Here is a 25,193-nt window from a genome sequence, read left to right on the forward strand (position 1 = left end):
GAAGCACCTTTCGAGCCTTTGAGATTGGTCAACTTGAGTTTCCTGTCATTCAAGGTAGCCTTGTGTCCATCACCTCTGTGAGGTGAATCTCAAAACTGTCAGCTTCTCGGTTAGGAAGGTCCTCTGTATCTTCCATTCCAACAGGGTAGTCCTACAATTGGACTCTGCCTTTATCCCCAAGGTGAACTCATGGTTCCACAGGGCCTAAGAAGTCATTTCTGCCCGAACCCAGGCCACACTTTGGAACAGATGTGGCACACCTTGGGCATGAGTAGGGCTCTCTGAATTTACAGTAAGAAGACTTTGACATTCAAGGTTGACCACTTTTCAGATCCTGCCTAATGTAAAGTCTTATCTCAGTGGTTCCTTAATATTGTTAGTAACAATACATACTCTGAACACAAACCAGAAATAATTTTATTGTAAACTCCATCAGAAGATAATAGAAACTGAACAGGCAAATGTGTATATTGTAGGAGACTACAATGCAATCCCCGATATAAAAAATAACTACAAAAGCAGCAAAAAGAATTTTAAAAAGAGGAGAACACTTCCAACTGCATTCGACAGAATGGCATCAGAATTGAATTTGAAAGACATTTGGAGGGAATTAAATCTTCTCGAAAGATATAGAGGAAATGAAGATTTTGCCAAATACCTGGACTGATGACAATCCAATCAAAATCAAATGGAGAGGAAAGAAGAGGATTGGAAGGTGGACTTTTAATTAAAACCCATTAAGAGATAAAGAATATATCTGAATGATAGAAAAAGAATTAAAAATATTCCTTGAAATCAATTTGAAAGACAAGTCAACAGCGCAAAATTTATGGGATACAACAAAGACTTATGTAAGGGGCTTAACAATAGCATATGCTGCAAAAAGAAAGAAAGAAAGAAACAACAAAAAGAAAGGCAGGAGAAATTGAAAAACGTGGAAGCCATTATGCAGAAAGACCCTTGTAATGAGAAACTCAAAAGAGAAATGGACCTGATGAAACATGAAATAAATTTAAACCTACAGGAGGAAATGACCAGAAAACTTAAACTAGTGAAACAAAACTATTTTGAGAACACGAATAAACCAGGGAGATGACTGTTGCACAAGCTAAAGAAGGAACAGGAAAAAAGAATAATAGCAAAGTTAAGAGATGAAAACGGGAGCTTATGCTCCCAGATAGACCAAAAGAAATTGATTGCCCAAAAGTTTTTTACTCATCTGTATACTCAGGAAGAAATCCCAGAGGAAGATTTAATCTAATACTTCAAAGAAAAGAACTTACCTATAATATCTGATGCTACAAAAGATTAACTAAACAATAAAATAACAATAAAAGAAATTAAAGATGTAATTGGGAAACAAAAAATGAATAAAACCTCAGGACCAGACGGAATACCATCAAAGTTTTATCAGGAATTTCAGGAGCCATTGGAGGAATTAATGTTGGACTTGTATAATGAGGCTCTAGATTCTAGAACAAGCCAAAATACTGAAGACATGGACAGAGGCATATGTGACACTTATACACCAGGAACAGACGGATCCCCAGCAAATAGAAAACTATAGACTGATCTCACTCCTACATGTGGATTATAAGATTCTAACCATGATAATGCCTGAAAAACTGAAAAAAATATTAAGTGAAATCAAACATCCTGACCTGAATGGTTTTCTCCCAAATATAAAGAACAATACAAGACTGATTATGGATATCCTAGAATACTACAAGATGCATTCAAATAAACCAATGATGTTTATGTTCTTGGATGCTCAGAAAGCATTTGACAATTTAAACTGTTGCCTTCTCATTGAACAATTGTCTAAGATGCAATTTGGCAAAACATTCTTGGAACTCATCAAAACAATTTATACAGTACAAACTGCAAAACTGATAATGAATGGAGAAACCACGGATGGTCTAGAAATAAACAAAGGAGTGAGACAAGGATGTCCACTAGCCCCATTGCTATTCATATCTGCAGAAATATTGTTGACTCAGATAAGGCAAAATCAGGATATTAAAGGATTGACTATCAAGAAAGAGGAGTATAAACTCCAAGCCTTTGCCGATGATATGGTATTTATCATAGAGAATCCAAAAGAAACAAGTTCTATACTAGTACAAGAAATAGAAGAATTTGGAAAGGTGGCGGGGCTCAAAATTAATAAAAAAAAACTAAAATAATGACTAAAAACTGTACCAGAAGACAAAGTGAAGAACTATCAAATGAATTAGGTATGCAAATAGTAAAAAAAATAAAATATCTTGGGATTTGGGTTACAGCAAAATGTTCATTGATAAAAGAAGACAACTATGATATATTGATTCTTCAAATTCAAAAAGATCTAGATAATTAGGCTAAGATTCAATTGTCATTGTTGGGGAGGATAGTGACTATAGAAATGAATGTTTTACCCAAATTATTATTTTTGTTCCAAATGGTGCCAATCAAGTTAGGAAGGAATTTCTTTGAGGATTTAAACAAAAAAATAGCAAAATTTACTTGACAGAAGAAAAAAGCCCGGATAAAATATAAATTACTGCAAGATAGCAGAAGCAGGGAAGGATTTGGCCTCCCAGACTTTGAACTATATTATCAGGCGGCAATAGCTACATGGCTCAAAGATTGGATTAATCTGATAGATAAAAGAATACTAATGATAAAGGGCCATGACCTGCAGCTCGGCTGGCACACATTTCTCTTGATGATGCTATTGAAAAATAAGGAAGAAGGAAAATACTATAAGGTATGGGATGTTTGGTATGAATGGATAGGGAAAAGACGCAAAGGTGTCAAATGATAATGTGTGAGAAATTAAAAAGTAATAAGGTTCTTGTGTAAATAAATGTATATATGTACAAATGTATATATGTATAAATGCTTAGAATGATAGAAATGGATAACACAGTAATAGAGGACACTTACAAATGTAAACACTGTTATAATAACATTGCAAAATGTGGAAATTTGTTTTTAATTGTTGAAATGTTCAGTAAAAAAGAAAAAGAAAGGAGAACTCTTGAAACAGTTAGCATTTCAAAAGGAACTTTTATTGGGAGACAGCGATAGCAAAAAGAGTAGGCAGGATTGGAAGTTCCTGCACTAAAACATTAGGTTAAAAGTTACTCATTCAAACCTCTCCCTACTGCTCAGTCCAATGCAAGCCAATCACCAGGTGTTGCTGTGAAAACTAGGGTGGGAAGGTGATAAGTTGTTCTCAGGTGCCAGTTGTTCTTGGCTTCTTTAGAGATGAGACAAAACAGAGGACCCCAAGCCAATCGCTTCTTCCTCCCTAGCCCTAGCAAAATAAAGAAAGACCAAAGCAGGGAAACAGGTGTCAACCCTGAAGCCATCTTCAGGGATGCCACAGTGAGGCTGAATGGAGCTGTGGGAAAGGGATGGGGGAGTAGAGACAGCTGGGGGAATATGTAGCCAAAATAACTTTCTTCTGGGAACCAAGGACACTCTCACCAGCACCTGGAGGACCCTGGAGGAGAGTTATCTGGGAGGGGGAGTGTGACCTGATTGGGGCATGTGATAATGTTGTGTGTAATGGGGGGAAGAACTTTGGGCTTTGAATTGGGTGGGGAAAACCTGGGGAGCTTCAGAGTTGGATTTTCACCATCTGTGCCAATGACTTGCCTAATAAATCTATACTTGGAAGAAACCTCTAGCCCTGGAGTTTTGATGTTGCTTGGGCTGTTACTTGGAACCTTGACTCTCCCTTTGAAAAAGAAGTAACAGCTCTCTGCTCGTGTGGGGCAACTATTCGGGGTCCTGAGCTCTGGCCACTTACCCAGTGTACCAGGCAGTGGGAAGACTCAGGGAAGATGGAGGAGAAGAAGCAGTTAGAGGAGGAATTGGCTGCCACCTGCAGAACTGCCAGAGCCAGTAGGCTCACCAGGGACAGCTTTGGGTGCCTCAGCTTCCCCTCAGTGACTAAACAAGTGGCCACTGAGCTCATGTGCCAGCTGGGGGCCTGGCCCAAGGAACCCATCCTCTGGGAGCTGGCTTGTGAGCTCCACTGATGTGGGCATTGCCCTGGCTTTTGCGATTCCAACATACCGAGAACCAGCAACATAGCCAGTTTGCCAGCCAGCCAGTGCTCCAGGACCACCAGGTCACCGCAGTATGAGCGGAGTGCACCATGATATTCAAATGGAGGCCTACAATGCCCATCAACCTCAGTGAATCCCAGGATTGGCAAGTCCAGCCGTTGCCGAGAAGCCAAACCCTGAGGGATTAGCACAGAAGTTCAACTAACATTAGCAGCCTGGGCCAGCATCCTCCAACCAGCCAGGCCATCATGGTCCTGGCCCAGGCAATGTTCACCTTCCCTCCAAATGGAGTTTCCTCACCATTCCTTTCAGTGTAGAGCAGATCGCACCAAAACCTCCTGCAGTGGTCCCAGGCTACTATATTGATAGCTGTTAACCCACCAGCTGGGCCAGTAGGCCAATCCAGCCTGCCAGTGCAAAGAGGAGCCTCCAGACTCCTGGGGCTGGCTGGGTTGCCATGCCAGCATCCCCTCAGGCAACCAGATCCTGGTTGAGTTTTTTACCCCAGCCAGGGGTGGGTGCAATGCCAATGGGCTCCAGTCCCTCGGCCAGCAGCAGTTCCACCACTGACAGCCTCACCACCAGCCGTTCTGCCCCATTTCTGAGCCACATTTGATGGAACCCCTGGGAAGCTTGCATACTTCCTAGACTCTATCTGGTCCCACCTTGATCGCTATGGGGACCAGTATCAGTTCAATTGGGACATGGTCTCAGCCATAGTCGACAACATGGAGGGTGACACAGCTGAATGGGTAGCCCAACTACATGATCAGGGAGCCCTGGAACTTGAAGATGCTGACATTTTCATGGAAGTGCTAAGTGTGGGAATTCCAGAGAGTGGTGAGGAGACTGCAAGACTGGCCAGAACGCCTCCTGGTTCACTATTTCAAGGAAGCTCTGGACCTGCACTCGGTAAGCCTGCACTTACCAAGGCACAGGAGTGGTATCAGATGGCTGTGGCTATGGACTTAGAGATCCATCCATGCTGCAAACCCACTTCTGAGAAGAAGCCAAAGAGAACTTTGGGATGCCGGTCCAGCTCATGACATCCAGAGGAACCAAAGCTGTCCTCAGCTGCAGCCATCAAATGTTTCAGGGCATTGAACATCCGACTGCTCTGGTTCCTCAAAACCAGAACTCCTGCAGTGGTGAGGAAAACCCTGCAGAAAACCTATTGGGAAGGGGAAGTTCACCCAGCAAACTGTCGAAGTCTCCCCTCCCGCAACCCAGAGTGAGGAGATTCTGACTGCTGATGTCCTTCTCGTCTCTGCTGGAGACAGCAGCGATGACAGTGGAGACGATCTGATGGGAGGGCCCAAGGGGACATAGAAGCCATCATATACACTGACTGCACTAGATGTCTGATTAGTCTCCCTATAGTCCAGAGGTTGGGGATAGCCACGACGTCACTAGTGCTCCCCATATACTTCTTTTTAAAAAATAAAATAAAATAGTTTATTAGTTTTTACAATTAAAACCAACCAACAATACATACACAAATAAACGAAAGAAAGGGAAAGAAGAAAGAAAATAGAAGAAAGGAAAGTTTAGAGAAAGAAAGAAAAAAATGGGGGGGGGGAGCTAAAAGCATTCTTATTTTTACAGTTTGCAAGATCTTTTTCATAACCTTGATTTATGTCATATACACACACCTGTTCTTTACATATATCACTATATCATTATTATAGATTAATACTTTTCTCTTATGCCTTATGATATATAATTTATCTTTGATTGATCCAATTATACCAACAATTCCAGCTATCATAGTATAATGAAGTGTCTTTGTTTTTTAGCGCCAAAGTCAGTTTATCCATCTCTGCACATTTTGAAATTTTTTCGATAATCATTTCATCTGATGGAATTTGATGTTGTTTCCAATGTTGAGCAAAGGTTAATCTGGCTGCTGTTAGGATGTGTATTGTTATGTATTTAGCTTTTTTGGAAATTTGTCTATCAAAAATCCCTAACAGGAAGGACTCTGGTTTGTATTCGATCTGCTCTTTTGTAATTTCTTCCAACCAAGTTTTGATTTTCTTCCAATAATTTTGGGTTTCTGTACAAGAACACCACATATGGAAAAGGGTTCCTTCATTTTTCCTACACTTCCAGCAATACGGACTCATGTTAGGGTGCATCTTCGCTAACCTCGAAGGGGGGAGGTGCCATCTATAAAACATTTTATAAAGATTTTCCTTGTATGCTACCAATTTGGTGATCTTATTATTTCTGCCCCAAACTTTCTCCCATTCCGCTAATGTGATGCTGCGTCCTACGTTCTTACTCCAAGCGATCATATTTCCTTTTACAATTTCTTCTTCTAATTCTGTTTCTAATAAGTAATTATAAAATTTGGTTATGTTTTTTTTAGCTGGTCCTAATAAAATTTTATCTAATTGTTGAAGTTTGTTGTTAATTCCAAATTCTTTTTTGTCTTGTTTGTATCTACTTTGAATCTGAAGATAAACCCATTGATCAATTTTTTGTCCTTGCTCCTGAAGTTCCTGCCTCGGTTTCAAATTTCCTTGTGGGTCCAATAAGTCTTTGTATTTAATCATTTTAGTAATCTCCAGATTGTTTGGGTGAATCATCGCCTCCATTGTTGAAATCCATAATGGTACTTTTGTATAATGTTTTTTCTGTATTTTCCTCCAATTTGTTAATAGTGCGTCTCTAATTAAATGTCTATGGAAATATTTTTGACTGGTTTTCCCTACATCCCTTAGAAAAGCATGCCACCCCTTTTGTAAATCATGGCCTTCTAGGAATAATATTCTTTGGTTGGTTAAGTTCACCCAATCCTTCAGCCAAACTAACAAGGTGGCCCTATGGTATAACTCCCAGTTTGGAAATGCTAACCCTCCCCTGCTCTTCATATCCTGCATTGCTTTTACGTTTATTCTGGGTTTTTTCCCTTGCCAAATAAATTTAAGGGTTATTCTATTGAGTTCTTCAAAAAACTTTTTGTGTAATTTAATTGGGATCGTTTGGAATAGGTACAAAAATTTGGGGAGAATGTTCATTTTAATGGTGGCGATCCGACCTAGTAGTGAAATTTGAAGTTTACCCCATGATTCTAAATCTTTCTTTACCTGATGTATCAATTTATCAGTTATTTTCTTTTAGTGTCTTACAGTGTGGTGTTAGCCAAATTCCTAAATATTTCACTTTCTTTGTCACCTGTATATGCATTGTTTCTTCTAATTCTATTTTCTGTTTTTCTGTTAAATTTTTAGTCATTAATTTGGTTTTTTTCCTATTTATTTTGAGTCCTGCTACTGCTCCAAATTTCTCTAATTCACTCATCAATTTTAGTCCCCTGTCTATTGGTTCTTCGATAAAGAAAATCATCTCAGCCGCAAATGCTTGCAATTTATATTCCTCTTTCTTAACCGTTAATCCCTTTATATCTGAATTCCGCCTAATTTGCATTAATAATGTCTCTAATGCTAATATGAAGAGCAGGGGAGAGAGTGGGCAGCCCTGTCTCACTCCTTTTTCTAACTTTATTGGGCGAGTATATTCCCCATTTATTATTATATTAGCTTGTTGTGTGTCATAGATGGTTGTTATAATATTTTCAAATTTGGTGCCCAGATTCAAATTACAATTTTTTTGAATTCAAAATTGCCAATTTAGATTATCCAAAGCCTCCTCTGCGTCTAAGAACATGAGTGCTACTTGTTTCTCGGGGTGGACTTCATAAAATTCTAGTGCGTCTAATACTATTCTTAAATTGTTCTTTATTTGCCCAGTTGGGATAAATCCGTTTTGATCTTCATGTATATACAGGTTTAACATTCTTTTTAATCTGCTTGCTATAATAGAAGTGAATATTTTATCATCAGTATTTAAAAGTGAGATCGGCCTATAATTATTTATATATCTGGGATCTGTATCCTCCTTCAGGATCAGCGAAATCAACGCCCCCCTCCATGAGTCCGGCATCCTAGCTGCCATCATTGAAAACTTCCACCATAAGCGGTCCAATTTGTTCTGCTATTGCCTTGTACAGCTCCCCTGGAATCCCATCTGGGCCCGGGGTTTTGTTATTTTTCTGGTTCTGAAATTGCTGATTTCAATTCCGATTCAGTAATGTCTTTATTTAGTAGTTCTACCATTTCTTCCCCAATTGCCTTATCCTTCACTTCATCTAAATAATTCCTTATTCTATCTTCGCTGACATCTTCTTTTTTGAATAGATCTTCAAAGTATTTATGAGTGATTTCTTTTTTCTGTTCTATTTCCTGGTATATATCTCCCTTACTATCTATTAACTGATATATCAATCTCTTTTCTTTCTTTTTTTTTTAGTTTGTAAGATAGCCATCTTCCTGGCTTGTTGGCATGTTCAAAATAGGTTTGTCTAGTCAAATTCAAATTCATAGTCATTTTCTCTTGTTCAATTAAGTTCAGTTTGTGTTTAGCTATACTTATCTGATTTTGCAGTTTTGAATCTTTTGGGGTTTTCTGTAGAAGGGTTTCTAGCTCCTTAATTCTTTGTTGTTAATTTGTTTTGTTGGGAATATTTTTCCTTGTTTCTTTTGGCATTATAAGAGATTGTTATACCTCTTATTACCGCCTTCATTGTGTCCCAAATATTTTGTTTCGTGGTTTCTCCGTTATTGTTTTTTTTAATAAAAAAATTTAATTCCTCCTTTAATTTATTAATGTATTCTTTCTCTCTTATTAATTGAGTATTTAGCGTCCATCTTTTCTTTGGTTTTGCCTTGCCCTTCCATATTATCTGAATTGGATTATGGTCTGCCCATTCGGTGGGCAAAATTTCCACTTCTTTTGTCTCGTTTGCTATTTCCCCATTCATCCATACCATATCGATCCATGTCCATATTTGGTGGGGATTTGAATAGAATGTATATTGTTTTTTTTCAGGGTGTAGTCTTCTCCATATATCTGTCAGATTTAGCTCTTTCATCATTTCCCTACAGATCTTAGGGGTGCTCCCCATATACTTCAAACAAGTTGATGGGACTTTGATGGGGGAACTCCAGCCACACTAATCACTGAACTGGTGATCACCATTGGGAGCTCATCCACTTCATGGTAGTGCCAAAAATGACTGAGTCAATTATCCTGGCCTAGCTGGTTGGACAAGTGGGCACCCAGTTATAGACGGAAGCTATAAGAAATAAAGGTGGATCTGCTGCCACCCCATTCTAGTGGGAAAACCAACGTCACAAAGCCGCACCATGACCTGAATCCTTGTGAGAAAGTGGCTTCCATCACCTCTGCACCACCAGGCTGCTCCCCGGTGGCAAAAGAATACAGGGACTTGGCTGACGTATTCAGCAAAAAAGACTGCAATGCCCTCCCCCCTCACTGCGCAATAGAGTTAGTTCTTATTGACTGCACAATAGAGTTAGTTCTAGGAGCTAAACTGATGAAGCTCTGCATGGTTTTCCATGGAATCAACACTGTATGAATGGAAAACACCTATCCCGTGTCCTTAATGAAGGACATGCTGGCCCACTAGCAAAGAGGAAGGTGTTCACCAAGTTCAATCTATGAGAAGTGTATTACAGAGTTTGCATTAGAGAGGGAGATGAGGGGAAAGCAGCAATTCAATTGCCCACTAGGCAGATTCCAGTTTAAAGTGATGCCCTTTGGATTACAAGGAGTCCGACAGTCTTCATGCAATTAATCATTGAGGTGGTGCATGATCAGAGGTCCTAGTCTACCAGTACAACATTCTCATTTTCAGTGAAATCCCAGAGGACAATAGGGATAGGGATGTGGAGCTGTGCCAAATCCTAAAGAAACTCATTGTAGCCAAGCTTTATGCAAAGCTGTCAAAATGTGAGTTCCACAAAACTTTCTTGGACTATCTAGGCTACTGAGTGTCAACTGAAGGGATTGAGATAGACCCAGAAAAAGTAAAAGCCATCCTAGACTGGCAACTCATGCACTCACAAGCAACTTCAGAGTTTCTTTGGGTTCACCAACTTTTATAGACAATTCATCCCCGCTTTCACTGAAGTGGCACTCCCCCTCATGGAACTTATGAAAACAGGGGGAGAGCACTCAAACCAAAGCTAAGTCAACCCTTAGCCTGGTCTCTAGATTGTCAGTGAAACTTCAAGGCCATAAAGAAAATATTCACTGAAGAACCTATTCTCAGACACCCTGAACCAGAACAGCAATGTGGCCATAGTGGCGGTACTATTATGAGTGAATCCCCAAGGCATGCTGCAACCTTGCATCTACACCTCCAAGAAACTCACTGACACTGAAAGATGCTGGGTGGTGTGGGAGAAGGAGGCTTACGCTGTCTGTTGGACTCTCCTTACCTGGCAACATTCTCTTTTTTTTGGTAAATGTATATGGACCAGCCTCTCCACTCTTCAAAAAATAAGTATAGACTCTTGAAAACTTTGTATTTCAAAAGGAAACTTTTTAATGAAGGGAGGTAAAAGCAAGTCAAAATTCAAAGCAAGATCTGAGATCCCTTAGGACATACAACTAGGATAAAGGGAATTAGAAACCCCTCCCAACAGACTGATGTGGATTCCACCAATCCACAGGTGTGAAGTGTTATTATATCTGTGAGAAAGCAGATAAGGAAAGTTTCCGAGGGCTATCTTCGGGCACTGCAATCCACATGGCCCCTTCTCCCCTTGCATCTCCCCAAGAGGTGAGAAATTTCCAGGCATCTGGGGCACCAGGTAACAGTTATAAATCATGTAAAAGATTATATAAAGGACAATGGGTTACAACCCAAATAACTGGGTTTCCCATGCTTTCAGGTAGTTCCACTATAAAATCCATAGACATCTCTTTACAGGGTGCTGAAAGTTCTGCTACAGTTTGTAGAAGTCCTGGGGATTTTCCTTGACATCCTTTGCAGCTGCGCAGGTGCGGCAACAAGCAAAATAGCTCTCAGTGTCTTTTTTAAGGGATGACCACCAGAATTGTCTTTTGATGAGGTGTAGAGCTTTTAAAAATCCAAAATGTTCAGCTATTTTGGAGTTGTGGCATCGTTTCATGAGGTCCAGTCTTGTGCTGTCAGGTACGTAAAGTTTGTTCTCTACCCAGGCTAGACCATCTTTAAGTAAACAAATATTTTTGTGATCATGGAGCCAGTCATCCTTAAGTAGTGCCTCCCTAAATTTGGAAGTCGTTGTGTTGTCCATAAGTGCTTCTTTTTTTCCTTGTACTGGGGTGATTACTTTGGTGACTAGTTGGGTCATTTGTAGTATGGGTTTAATAATTTCAGTCTTTTTGCTCTTGTACTGGGGTTTCCTGGACAGGGCATTGGCCAAGAAGCTTCTCCCTCCTGGGAGATACTTGAGAGTGAAATTAAATGATTTAAAATATTGCGCCCAACATACTTGTTTGGGGGAGAGTTTCCACGGAGTTTTCAGGGCTTCTAAATTTTTATGATCAGTCCAGACTTTGAAGGGGATTTTGTTCCCTTCTAGGAAATATCTCCATGTGAGGAGGGCCTATCACACAGCATATGCCTCTCTCTCACACATGGCCCATCTTTGCTCAGTTTCTGTCAATTTTTTGGAAATGTAAGAACATGGTTGCAATTGTCCATATTCATTCTTTTGGAGTAGGACTACTACTACTCCTACATCGCTGGCATCAGCTTGGATGAGAAATGGTTGCTCTGGGTCTGAATGTTTTAGGATTGATTCAACTGAGAATAGTTGTTTAAGTTTTTTGAATGCCGCTTATCATTCCATCATCCAGTTTAGGGGTTGCCTTGGCTTTAGTCCCCCTCCTTTCGTTCTTAACAAGCTCATAATGGGGAGGGTGATATTTGCAAAAGCCAGAATGAACTAACGGTAAAAGTTTGCAAGACCCAGGAAACTTTGTAGTTGTTTGCGGGTTTGGAGTGGCTCCCAATTGATAATGGCTTTTACTTTTTGTAGGTCCATCTCTATTCCCACATGGAATATTTTGTATCCCAGGTAGTCAATTTTCTCTTGATGGAACTCACATTTAGAGAGTTTGGTGGCTTGGACTAATTTTAATGAGAATTGCTTGGACTAATTTTATGTATTCTTCTTTTGTTTTGGTGTAAATTAAAATATCATCAGGATAAACTAGGACACCTTTGTACAAATGTTCATGGCGTGCCTTATTAATTAGTTGCATAAATATGGTTCCTTGTAATCTGAAAGGGAGTACTTTAAACTGGTAGCACCCCAGCAGGGTGTTAAAAGCAGTCTTCCCCTTTCCTAATTCTGATGCAGTAGTATGCTTCCTGTAAGTTTAACTTTGAAAAACTGGCAGCACAGAGCTGTCACCTCAGGGGGAGGAAAACCAGCAGCACAAGCACTGGGCAGAAACATGGCCATGGGGGAGGGGGTTCAGCCATGCTTACCTCATCCTAGCAGCAGCAGAAGGACCCTATGAGCCGTGGCAGCCAGCGCGCACAATAGACGTCAGGTATGAGCAACAACAATCCACAGTAAGATGCCCAGCTGATGGGAGGGAGGAACCGATCAGAGGAAAAAACCCTTGAATCATAGGGAGCCGAGCCGATAAGCAGGGTGGTAGAGGGTTTCTCACATACAGAATTGGAATTTGAGCTGGTTGTTGGAGTCTAGCACAAATGGTGATGGTATGGAGAGAGAAGAAGGATACGGGGTGGCTAATTAGGGGCAGGAACTACTGGATGTAGGGGAAAGTGCTGATAATTACTGGCTGGGAAAGATAAAGGTAGTGCTGGCAGGCAAAGCTCCCAGTGCTAACTTTGATTATGCATGCTTGTTGCGTTCTGCTGTTTCTCAAGTCTGTGAAGGGATATGGAATAAAAGGCTGCTGCTTATGTGAAAAGGTACACTTCTGCTGTTCCTTCCTTATCTGTTTGAGTAGCCCAGTTTGCTGCTGAGAGAGAAAGTTAGCACTGCATATATATTTCTGCCTTGGCCTACCGAGGAGATAATGATTCCTGATGGCAGAGGGACTTGAGAAAGGCAGATTGGTCGACCCAGCAGAGGAGGCAATGGAAGTGGAACCAGATGACAGTTTGAAGGAGGATACCCCTGGCATGGAGTTACAGGGGGTTGAGCTGAGGTCCACCAGCCAGTGGTGAGGCCAAAAGAATGCCAGGAGAAGACCAATGGCCCAGGGGCTGGACTGCAGGATGAAGGAGGCTTATGGGGTGCTGAACCTCTTCAACAATGAAGACTGCCTCTCTTAACATTGTGGCCACCTGGGCATATTGACAAGTGGTGGGAAAGAAGAATTATGGAGGGTGATGAGTAGAGTTCATCAACTAGCTTAGGTGGTAGTGCGTTACAAATATTGAGGATGAAATATGGGGAGTTAAGCATTCGAGACTCAGGCGGGAGGTATTCCTGGGATGGCCAGCCAGTTGGGAGGCAGACTGGTGTGTTCAGAGTTTTGCAGCATAAATTTAGCACCAGAAAAGTAAAAGCTGGCTGAGGCTTCATTTAACTTCTTTATAAACACATAAATTTTATAAGCAAACTCAAACAGAAGCAGACATGTTACAGGTTCAGAACTTAACAGCAATTTCAGTCTTCAGCAAGCAAGTTAGTTTCTCTTTCACTTTAGAGCTGAGCACAGAACAGAAATAAACCATGCCCAGATTCTCTCTTTAAGTTTCAGCCCTCAACTCAGCTCTCATTGGCTGACCTTGTTACTAAGCTCCATTCCAGTTCATGAACATACTCTGACACTCCTCCCTTCATAACTAGAATAGACATAAATCCAATTACCTTTAATATTCTTCAGATACCTGTATTTGAAGATCCCATTCAGAGTTCCCTCCAAATACCTGAGAATTCCTTTTTATACCGATCCAATGCAATTGCATTGATCCCCACCTTTTACCTTTCCACTTTACTTGGTTCAATTTTAGGTAATATCAATACTTCTCTGTAGTTCCTTGGCTCATAACATACATTACACACTTATTAGCAGAATACCTGTCCCCTTGTTCTATCACTGTGACCTGTGTGGACTGACTGCTCCTGTGTGTCAACCCTCTCTTGCTCCACATCTTGTTCAGCTTCTCCTCCCTGAACGCTGACACTGTCACTAAGTGGGTTATCATCACTAAGTGAGTTACCATCACTAAGTAGATCACTGTCACTAAATTTGCATCAATTTTGTTCCAATTTTGTTCTGCAAAGCTCGCAGACCTTGAAAACACTACTATTTTGATCCCATCACTAAAGCGATAACACAATAGCGATAGCTATTGTGCCTCCAGCAACTTCATCCATCCTGTAAAACAATTTAGCATTATTAATAATTGTTTGGCTAGCCCCACTGTCTACTAGTCATTGATTTCTTCTATTACTATTGATGGCTTTTGCAACAGCAATTTGTCCATCAACTTGTCCTTGCAAACTTCTTCTGTCTTGCAAACCGTCCCTTTGCAAACAGTCTTTCTTTAAATGAGTCATTTGTCCACAAATGAAGCACCTCTTCTGTTGATGGGTTGTAGCCTGATATCTCCTGCTGCTTTTCTCTTCTCTCGAGACAGTAGTCTGTGGAATTTTCTATCCTGCTGCTTGCCCCCCGCCCTTCTCAGGGATTTTTCCTCCTCGTGGCTAATCAACAAGCTTTAAAGGCTTCCAAATGCAGCTCCTGCTCCAGTTTGCATTCAAACATAGCAGAAATAATGTCCCAAGTTTCATCTAAGCTGTTCAAAACTAGCAATTCCAGACTCCTCATCCCATGATGTTTTAACTCTATAAACAAAGTTTGCATATGAACAAAATGCTGTTCCACTGAATCTCCTGGCTGCAAATGAGCTCTACATAACTTCCTTGATAATTGTACAATGTTGCATGCAGATACACTCACATGAACAGTTTTCAATTTAACCCAGACTTCCTTTTCAGTCTTTAAATCAGCTACATTGATAAACTGATCATCTTCTAAATTTAAAATGATATAAGCCAATGCTCTATCATGCAGCTTCTGATCTGCAGCACTCAATGGTGCCTGGGGTGGATTTTCAACAATACTCCAAAGCTCTTTAGCTTTCAGGAAACATTCCATCTTTGCAGTCCAAATAATATAGTTCTTCAGACCCAAACAGGATAGAGAGCTCTCTTTAATTTTTTCAGCCATTCTGCAAAGCCGCTTGCCTTGTATCTTACTTTTAAAACAGGCACTCTCAGTTTTAATTACAATTCAGTCTTTTTCTGGGCCCATAACCTGTTCAAAGTTTTGCAGCATAAATTCAGCACCAGAAAAGTAAACGCAGATGTCTGAGACTTCATTTAACTTCTTTATAAACATATAAAGTAAATTTTACAAACCATTTATTCAACATGGAGTAAGCTCAAACAGAAGCAGACATGTTACAGGTTCAGAGCTTAACAGCAACTCCAGTCTTCAACAAGCATATCACATTAACTAGCTATTGTAATTGATTACTGTACTATTGCCATTGACCATGCCAACCAAAAACTCCAAACCAAAACAAAAGAAAAATATCTCTACCAATGACCTCCCAGACTCCTGCACATGTTTTAGATGTTTTGAAACCATCAATAAAAGCGAAATTTACATCAAAGGCCACCTATGCAATAATCTAGCCCACCCTGCCTGCTTAGATGCAAACAAAAGCCTAGCTGATATGGTTAAAAATTCAGATGCATTCTTTTATCTATGTCCATCATGTTCTCCTAAGCTAAACAAACAGAATACCCTACCTGACAGAATTGAAAGCATAGAATCACTCATTCACTCAATAGAAGAATGCTTAGCAACACGTTTGAAACAACTATACAAGCAAGCCTAATTGCTCTTGAAAAAAAATACAGCACAGATAATTGAGTACCTATCAACTCAAAATCAAATCCCACTACAACCACAAGCACTACCTCAACTACAATCACAACTACAACCAAAAATAACCACCAAACCACAGCCACAAACAATTAGTATCCCTTCAAATAATTCCACAAATAATATCTCCTTACTCATCAGAGACACCATGGAACATGAACAGAAACGTCCAAATGCCATCTTATTTGGTCTCGAAGACACCAACAAATCAGACAGCATCACCAAAGTTCGTAATATCATAAGCAACTCACATACAACAAACATCTCTCCTGAAGATATCATTGAAATAACCAGAGATGGTCCTGGATAAAAATACAATGACAGCTCTGCGGTCCCAAGAGTTGCATGCAAAAATGAGTCCAGCAAATGCATATTCATTCATACAATAAATGCCATTGCAAAAACCAATCCCAACCACAAAAAACTTTGCTCAAGACCAGACTTATCCATACTGCAAAGAATCCACTCCTGTGAACTCCGCGCAGAACTCAAAAACGGTCTAGAAAATGGAGAAAAGGACCTATACATTGACTACAGAGCTGATTCCATAAAAAGAAAGTCACACAACCCACAACTCTGCATCCAACCCCACCCCATCCAAACCAACATCATTCAAAACTAGGCACACACGCCCCTAACTACCTCTATTCCAATCACAACTAGCCTTAAATGCAAGCTACTCAATGCAAGAAGCCTTGTAAATAAAATACCTGAATTTCTTCTCTTACTAAATATGGCTAAATTCTACATTATATTTGTCTGTGAAACATAGTTCAAAGCATCTCTCCCTGACTCCATTACCACAGTAATAGACTATTATGTTTACCGATCAGATCATGACATCCGTAGAGGAGGTGATGTTGCTATCTTCTATAAAAAGTCCCTACATCTAAAAAACATCCAAGTTACCCAGGAGCTTGCTATTCCTGAGACCATCGTCTGTGAACTGTCCTTAAACATCACATTTCAGTTCTTACTATGTCACTATGTTGTATGCTGCATCACTTGTAAAGTCATGGAATCAATTATTAACCAATCCATTATCCTCCACTTAGAGACAAACAACCTACTCTCTAATAAACAATTTGGTTTCAGAAAAAAGCTATCCTGTAATCTGCAACTCTTACACTGCAAAAACATATGGACTACACAACTCGATCAGGGCAAAGCAATAGATGCAATCTACATAGACTTCTGTAAAGCCTTTGATTCAGTGATACACGACAAACTATTCCTAAAACTAAAATCTTATGGTATCTCTGCATAACTGGATAGAAGCATTCCTTTCAAACAGACAACAGATGGTCAAAATTGGGAGTGTCCTATCAAATTCTGTACCTGTCAATAGTGGTGTCCCCCAAGGCAGTGTTCTAGGACCAACTCTCTTCATACTCCACATAAATGATCTCTGTGATCATATTAAGAGCAACTGCGTTCTCTTTGCTGATAATGTAAAGCTGTTCAATACCACAGACAATACTGCTACCCTTCAAAAAGACCTCGACTATGTATCAGAATGGTCAAAGAAATGGCAACTTCAAATCTCAACAGATAAATGCTCTGTCTTACATATTGGCAAACAAAATCAGAAAATAAAATATAGGCTGAATAGTCAAGACCTTGTTGATGATCCAAGCTCTGTAAAGGACCTTAGAATACTCATCTATAATGATCTAAGTGCTAGAGCCCACTGTAATTACATAGCCAAAAAGGTGTTAAGAGTTGTTAATCTAATCTTACATAGCTTTTTCTGTGGTAATATTACACTAATAACTAGAGCATACAAAACATTTGCTAGACCAATACTCGAATACAGCCCATCAGTCTGGAACCCACATTACGTATCTGATATTAACACAGTTGAGAAAATCCAGAAATATTTCACAAGAAGAGTTCTCCACTCCTCTACTCATTGCAAAATACCTTATGCCACCAGACTTGAAATTCTAGACCTAGAAAACCTAGAACTATACCACCTTCGGTCTGATCTAAGTATAGTATATAAAATCATATATTGCAATGTCCTATATGTCAATGAATACTTCAGCTTCAACCATAACAACACTAGAGCAAACAATAGATACAAACTCAAGGTTAATTGCACCAAACTTGATTGCAGGAAATACAACTTCAGCAACAGAGTGGTCAATGTCTGGAATACTCTACCTGACTCTGTGGTTTCTTCCCCAAACCCCAAAAACTTTAACCTTAGACTGTCTACTATTGACCTCACCCCTTTCCTAAGAGGTCTGTAGGGGGCGTGCATAAGCGCACCAATGTGCCTACCATCCCTGTCCTATTGTTTCTTTTATTTTTCTTATATGTACCCATTTCATGTATTCATAACTATGTATATACTTATACCTTTATCTTGTAAGTGATTGACAAATCAAAATAAATAAATAAAATAAAAAAGAGCCCCTGATTATGACATCGAACATGCAAACAAGCTAAATACACTACTAACCCTGTCCTATTGTTTCTTTTAATTTTTTTAATTTTTCTTATATGTATCCATGTATTCATAACTATGTTTTTACTTATACCTATTATTTTGTAAGCAATTGACAAAAATAAATAAAAATAAATAAATAAATAAGCAAGCAAGCAAGCTAGTTTCTCTTTCACTTTAGAGCTGAGCACAGAACAGAGATAAACCATGCCCAGATGCTCTCTTTAAGTTTCAGCCCTCAACTCAGCTCTCAATGGCTAACCTTGTTACTAAGCTTTATTCCAGTTCATGAATATACTGTGACATGATGGGACTCCCATTTTTAGTCCAGGCCAGCAGGAGGGTTGGGAGCATCCCACCGTTAGGCATGCTCTAGGGGAAGTGCAATGGGGACCTGGGACTCTCGACTCCTCTTTAACTCATGTGTTTGGGCTGTCGGGTTCTAGGGCTCAAGGACCTCAGGATTCCAGGTCTGAAGGGACCAGAGGGAATAGGGGGAGTTATCCCCAGGACATAGGATGCAGTACTCCTACTGGATGGATCAACCACCAAGGTTACTGGTGGTTTATTGGCCATAGAAAATGGTGTTGGCCCTTGCCCTTTACAGGCATCCTTTGACGGGAACCTGGACAGGTTTTGGGAAGGGATAGAACTCCACAAGCTTTGCGCACTTCAAAGCCGTGTCTTTTAAATGTTGTGGGATTTTGGTCGGCTTCCCTCCAGGTAAGTAATCCCTTTCTTGGCTGGGAACTTTGTGCAGCACTCAGCAGCTCAATGATCCTCCTTCTGCATTTGAAGCAGATCATCAAACATGGCAATGCTTCTTGGGGCTTGGCAAGATTCCTCTTTTTCTCGGGCGTGGAACATTTCTAGATTTTGCTGGAATGGTATTGGTTTCTTGCTTGATCAATTTCATCTTCTGAAAGGATGAGCCAGTTGTGGAGGCAATTTAGGGCACATCTGGCAATGCAGGAATGATACAAGTCATTGTTCAGTCTATCCTTAAAGCATCTTACTAGGATGTCTTCTGGTCAGTCTAAGTGGCAGAATTCTTCAGTGTGCTTGGCTACTGGACAGCAGCCCTGCCTTATGGTTTTGATCCTGGCCTTGTGATCAGCCAGGGGGTCCTTGAATGTCCATCTCAGCACCGTCATGAAATGGACAGGTTTGCAGAACTCCAGGGCATTACCAGTATGGAGTGTTACCATCCACCAGTGGCAGATTCTTCCAGAGCTAGGGAGAGACTCTGGCTTCTTCAGTGGAAAGCCTCGTCTGTATTCCTGCATGTAAATAAGGATGTAAGTGAGGAACAATCCTAGTTACTTGGATCTCCGTTAATGCCTAGGGGGTGCTTTTCACTCTGGTTGTGGGGCTCTTCTCCCCCTGGTTCTCTGGACAATTGCTCCACCAAGATCTCTCTGAGGGAGATTAGGTGTGGTGGCTGCCCTGTCTGTGGTTCCAGCAGCTCCAGTGGAGGTCCCAGCCTCAGGGGACTCCCCCCACGTGTCTGCGGTTTCTCCTTGCTCTTCCTCACCTCTGTCCATGCAGGCCATGGCCTCTCCGGTTTTCAGATTCTGGAAAGTTTTCATCATGAAGTTTTCACTTGATTCATGAGCTGGTCAGAATGGTCTGGTTTTTCTTTCAGGTTATCATCATCATACAGGGCTTCCATCTCCAGTCTCCAACCATGCTACCGGCTACCTTGGGTGAGGGTGACCCCCTTTGGCCCTTCCTCCCCAGTCCTCCTTCTTTCCCATGCCAATGGACCATCTTGGTTTCACAGGTTCTTCCAAGGTAGCTACTTCCTCCGTCCATTCGCTGGAAGCTGCATCAGATTGAGCCTTGGTGGAGGTCTCTCCCCAGCATTCAGCTTCTTTGTGCTCACTGCCCTGATGGGACATCTTGTGAATGTCCCCACTGTAGGGCCAGTGCCCCTCTGGGTTGACCACTTTTCAGATCTTGCCTCATGTAAAGTCTTACCTCAGCAGTCCCTCAAGAAAGGAAAATTCTTGAAACAAGTAGCATTTCAAAAGGAACTTTTATTGGGAGACAGTGATAGCAAAGAGAGTAGGTAGAAATGGAAGTTCCTGCACTAAAACATTAGGTTAAAAGTTACTCATTCAAACTTCTCCCTACTGCTCAGTCCAGCGCAAGCCAATCACCAGGTGTTGAGTTGCTGTGACAACTTTAGGCTGGGAAGGTGATAAGAAGGTGTTCTCAAGCACCATTCTCTCATCTTCTTTGGAGCTGAGACAAAACAAATGGCCCAAGCCCTCCTCCCTAGCCTAGGAAGATACATCAAAGTAAAGAAAGAACAAAGCAGGTGACAGGTTATAAAAATACCAAAGGCTTCCTCCTTCTGCCAGAATGGCAGAGTCCTAATAGGGATCTATGGGAACCTGACAGTAACTTTGGTGTCAGTTCTAAGACAAGGAGGGCAATCTTTTGGTAACCAGGAGCTATAATTTTTTCCTTGAGGGTTCATGGACCATAATAGGCAAAGTTAGCTTAATTGTAACTTGCACTAATTAGAACACGTTTCTCTTAAGTTTTATTTTATTGACTAATTCACAATATTTCAGCATATTATAGTCCTGGATGGGGTATAACAAAGTCAAAACAAGTCAATAAAAATAATATATGAATAGTAAAAGTGATTAACAAACAACACATAGTTTTATTTGTGAAATGTTTTTGTTTTATAAAAATATACATCAAGTTTATAGTAGGATTTGAGAAACTTAATTTTCATGTTCCTTGTCTGAAAATGGGGGATTTTGGCACTTATGATCAAGGGATTCTGGATATTGTGACATATAGTGCAAGGTCCATGTTATATTGGGAGAAGAAACAACATGTAGTGCAGCATTGTTTACAAAATTATTTTAGGAACTTTCAGTTTGACTCAGACAATTTTGATAATTCTGTTCAGTCAGTAAAACAATGAGATTCATCTTGTTCTGGACATAATTCATGCATTGTGGATTGCATTCAGCTTTGTGTCAACCTAATCAACTTGCATCTTATAACAGCTGTTTGGAGGAATCTTTTGAGAAGCTCCATATTAATATCATCTGGGATCTTTACAATGCATAAATTAGCCTCCATTGCCATCCAGGAAAGGCCAAATGTAAGCACTGCCTTGAATTTCAGCTGTTAAGCACTTGAGCATGGAAATGTTACATATAAACTCTCTGGATTCCTTGTAAGATTGTGTTCAACTCTAGGCTTGTTCTAAAATAAAATAAAGCACATATTTCTTCTTGCTATTCATATACTAGATGGCATCTGGACTTCCTCTTTCCCAAATTTGAAAGCCTTTTTTTGCCTAATAAAGCTAATAATGTCCATTCTTGGTTGGTGAAACAGTCCAAATAGATTTGTTGCCATGCAAAATACAGCTTATTCATCAAAGTGGGTTTTAAAGGAATATTAAAACCTGTGTAGGATGATTCATCTCTTTCTTGGTTTTATGTGTTATAGGTGTGATTGATGGTATTAGTGATTGATGAAACATTGAATTACAGTTTGAAAACTGAACAGAGTTTTTGAGTTCTAGTTGCAGTTAGAATAATTGCAGACATAGCATTATTTATAGCAAACCATCCTATCCAGATTCCTTCTACATAGATAAGGATCACAACTCCAAAATTCACAAGCATGTGAATGGGGGGGTGGGGGTGGTCCTTCCCATGGTAGCTCTTGCTTTGAGAGTTCCTTCCCTGCAATCTTACTGTTTGAGATTTCCACAGTGATGTTGGGTGGAGTCACACAGTGGTGGGATTCAATTTTTTTTACTACCAGTTCTGTGGGTGTAGCTTGGTGGGCATGGCAGGGGAAGGTTACTGTAAAATCTCCAGGCAGAAGTGGTATTTGCTGGTTCTCCAAACTACTCAAAATTTCCGCTACCGGTTCTCCAGAACTGGTCAGAACCTGCTGAATACCATCTCTGTAGCCATAGTGAACAGCAATCATATTATGGAGATAGAATCATCACTCCATTTCATGCAAGTAGATGTTTCACACTTCCAAATAAAATTGTTTTAGGACTGGCTATAATCATCAAATAAAAATTGATCCCCCTTCCCTAGCATTTTTATAGGTACAATTTTCACTTTGCTTTTACTGCAATCAATTCATGTATTTAAACAAGGAGTATCTTTCTGGCAGTAGAAATTGGCGGCAAAAATAGTTTTTGTTTCGTTATATTTTCTTATAGGTCATGAAAAAGTATGAGTTTTAACAGGAACTACAGCAGATGAATAATAAGTTAAATATCAAGATGTCCAAAAAATGGTGTACAAAGTTACAGGGTGTGCTTTGTGATCTGTCTTTAGGTTGCTCAGGACAAAGGGAACTGCTCTTTTCAGAATAACTCAACACCATGTGTCATTCCTCAGGAAAAGGAGAACATTTTTCACACAATATTTGCCTTTTTTACCAAGTCTGGGAGGAAAGTGCTGGTAAGAAATTATTATCACTTTGAACAGTTTGAAAGCCGACAGCTTCTTTCTAAAACACAATATATGTATATATTTTCTACTGCTTCTAAATAAGCTGTGCTCCTTGAGTACATGGAACAATTTTAAACTAGCAAATGATAATTTAGATTAGTATCTTTTCCACCCCAGTTGTGTGGGGGAAATATTCCAAATATTCCATTTATTAAAAATGGAAAAACACCAGCCACATATCTATCAAGATAATAATCAGTTATATAAAAAAACTTAAAATGTATGAATATATAAGTAATAAGGAGAAAAGTACAGCAGAGGATGAGATGGTTAGATAGTATCATTGACACAATGAACATGAATTTTGGCAAATTCCAGGGGATAGAAGGGCCTAATGTGCTATTGTCCATGAGGTTGCGAAGACGTGATTTAGTGACTGAACAAAAATTTAAGCAATAATGCTTTCATACTTTTTCAGTTGAAGTCTTAATTTTAAATTGTAGGAAGCAATTTCAGCCCTCTAAGGTAGACCAAATCAGGAAACTAATTCTATAACAAGACTAGAACTATAATCTTCTTCTATATATAAAAAAATGGCTATGTGTGTCTATGTTCCAGCATAACTCTGGAATGCCTCAAGCAATTTCAACTAAACATGGTAGACAGATGACTTAACCTCTGGAAAAAAAATACTCTGGGGGTAAGACATCCCTAACACCTCTCCAGGGGAAGGTGCACATTAAAATGGCTGTACAGCACAGTGGTGTTGCCATGGTAATGGCTTCACAATACTCCACAGGGGGGGCTCCCTCTGATAAGGGGGATTTGTTCTTACAAAAACAAGGGGGATCCCTCTGGTAAGGGGCCCTCAGCTTCAAGCAAAGAGGGCAAGTTGTCAGGGGAGGTGCCTGGTAATGCAGATAATCACCTCAAAGGCTGTTCCCTGTAGAATTTTTTCAAGGCCAGAACAATTAGGTCACTAATTCTCACCACAGTGGTTGAGGTAACAGGGCCAGGGCCAAGATGCCTCCAAGGAAATGTCAGGCGACAGGCCAAGTGCAATCAATGGCTACAAAAATGAAACACCAGCGTAGACAAGAAACTCCTGAGGAAGGGAATTGAAGACTTGCGATGCTGCTTGAGAGAGCTAGAACTTCAGAGACAGTACAACAGCATGAGGCCTGACTAAAGGATAAGAGAGATAGAGCTACTATATCTAGAGCTTCAGAGACAGTACAACAACGTGAGTCCCTACTACAGGATAAGAGAAATAGAGCTGCTACAACTAGACATTCAGAAACAGTACAACACCATGGCTTATGACTACACTATAGGAGAGATAGAGCTGTTACATCTAGAGTTTTCTTTATAATTTGTATATTCTACTTATACTTTTAAAACCCTGCAAATAAAGTTACTTTGATTTGACACTATAGATATAATTCATTCCTTTTCCTGTCTAATACAGGATTGGGATAAATAAATACCCAGGCAATGTCAGGTTATCAGCTAATTTATTATAAAGTAAGAGAATCCTGCAAATTGATTGTGCTTTTGGGACCCTCCCTCTTATACCAATTGAATCAAGGAGGAGTCAGCCTGAAAAAAACAGTTATTATCTCTGTTCCCAAGGCTTTTAAGGAATGCTTCTGTCATTTTTATTTAGGTAACAGTTCCTGTATATTTGCTTCAAGGCCACCTTCCTAGCTCTCTGCAATCATTAATTAGAAAAGTATACCTATTAGGTGAGAATAGTATTGACACTTGCTTAAAATATGAGAAATTTTTTTGGTGGATGTCAAATTACATGATGAATGTTGAAACACCCAATAATGAATCAAGTTAACATGATGGGAAAATTTGTCTGGGATGACAGAGTGGGTAAGAATCAAAAAAATGGTTCCCAATTAAAATTGAAGTTCTGCAGTTTAGATCTGGGCATTACTACTTTTCTGAACTTATTGGAGAAAGAAAAAAAGAGTTATTGATTGGGAGTAGGATGTAGAAGGGATTGATTCCAGGCCCAGTCTTTTGTTTCCCCCCAAAAGGTTATCCGTGGAAAAACTGTTGCACATGTCTTATGCAAACTTATGCAAAGGCTCTCCTAGCCATGACTGCTGCTTGCTTTTTTGAGAAGGAGTCTTGAGTCTAGAAGAATCCGCAAGTTGCACGTAGAGTCTGTCTGGGGCAGTCCTCGATCCCAAAGCTTTTTTAATTAGATACATCATTTATTTTTATTTTTTTTCTGTTAATGAATTATAGTGCCAAACTATTTCTCTTTTCCTACTGTAACGGCTGGTCGTAGAATGCAGTAACAATATTTGAATTCAGGATATGCAGGAAAATCTGCATTATATCAAGGAATAATGAGAAGGAACATGTAGTATGACAATTCATTCAGTGACATTCTCTACGAAATAC

At 40.0% G+C, this 25,193-nt stretch overlaps 1 protein-coding gene across 1 annotated transcript in view; it reads left to right on the plus strand.

Annotated features, from left to right (window-relative positions):
• The window catches only part of ITGA9 (integrin subunit alpha 9), a 496,160-nt gene that overhangs the window by 335,772 nt on the left and 135,195 nt on the right, over positions 1-25,193 (plus strand). The window contains 1 exon segment of the mRNA XM_087917165.1: positions 22,656-22,781. Coding sequence (XP_087773291.1) covers positions 22,656-22,781 — 126 coding nt within the window.

The sequence above is a fragment of the Pseudonaja textilis genome, chromosome Z, assembly GCF_049901715.1.
Source record: "Pseudonaja textilis isolate UNSWEBS1 chromosome Z, rPseTex1.2, whole genome shotgun sequence".
Lineage (NCBI taxonomy): Eukaryota > Metazoa > Chordata > Lepidosauria > Squamata > Elapidae > Pseudonaja > Pseudonaja textilis.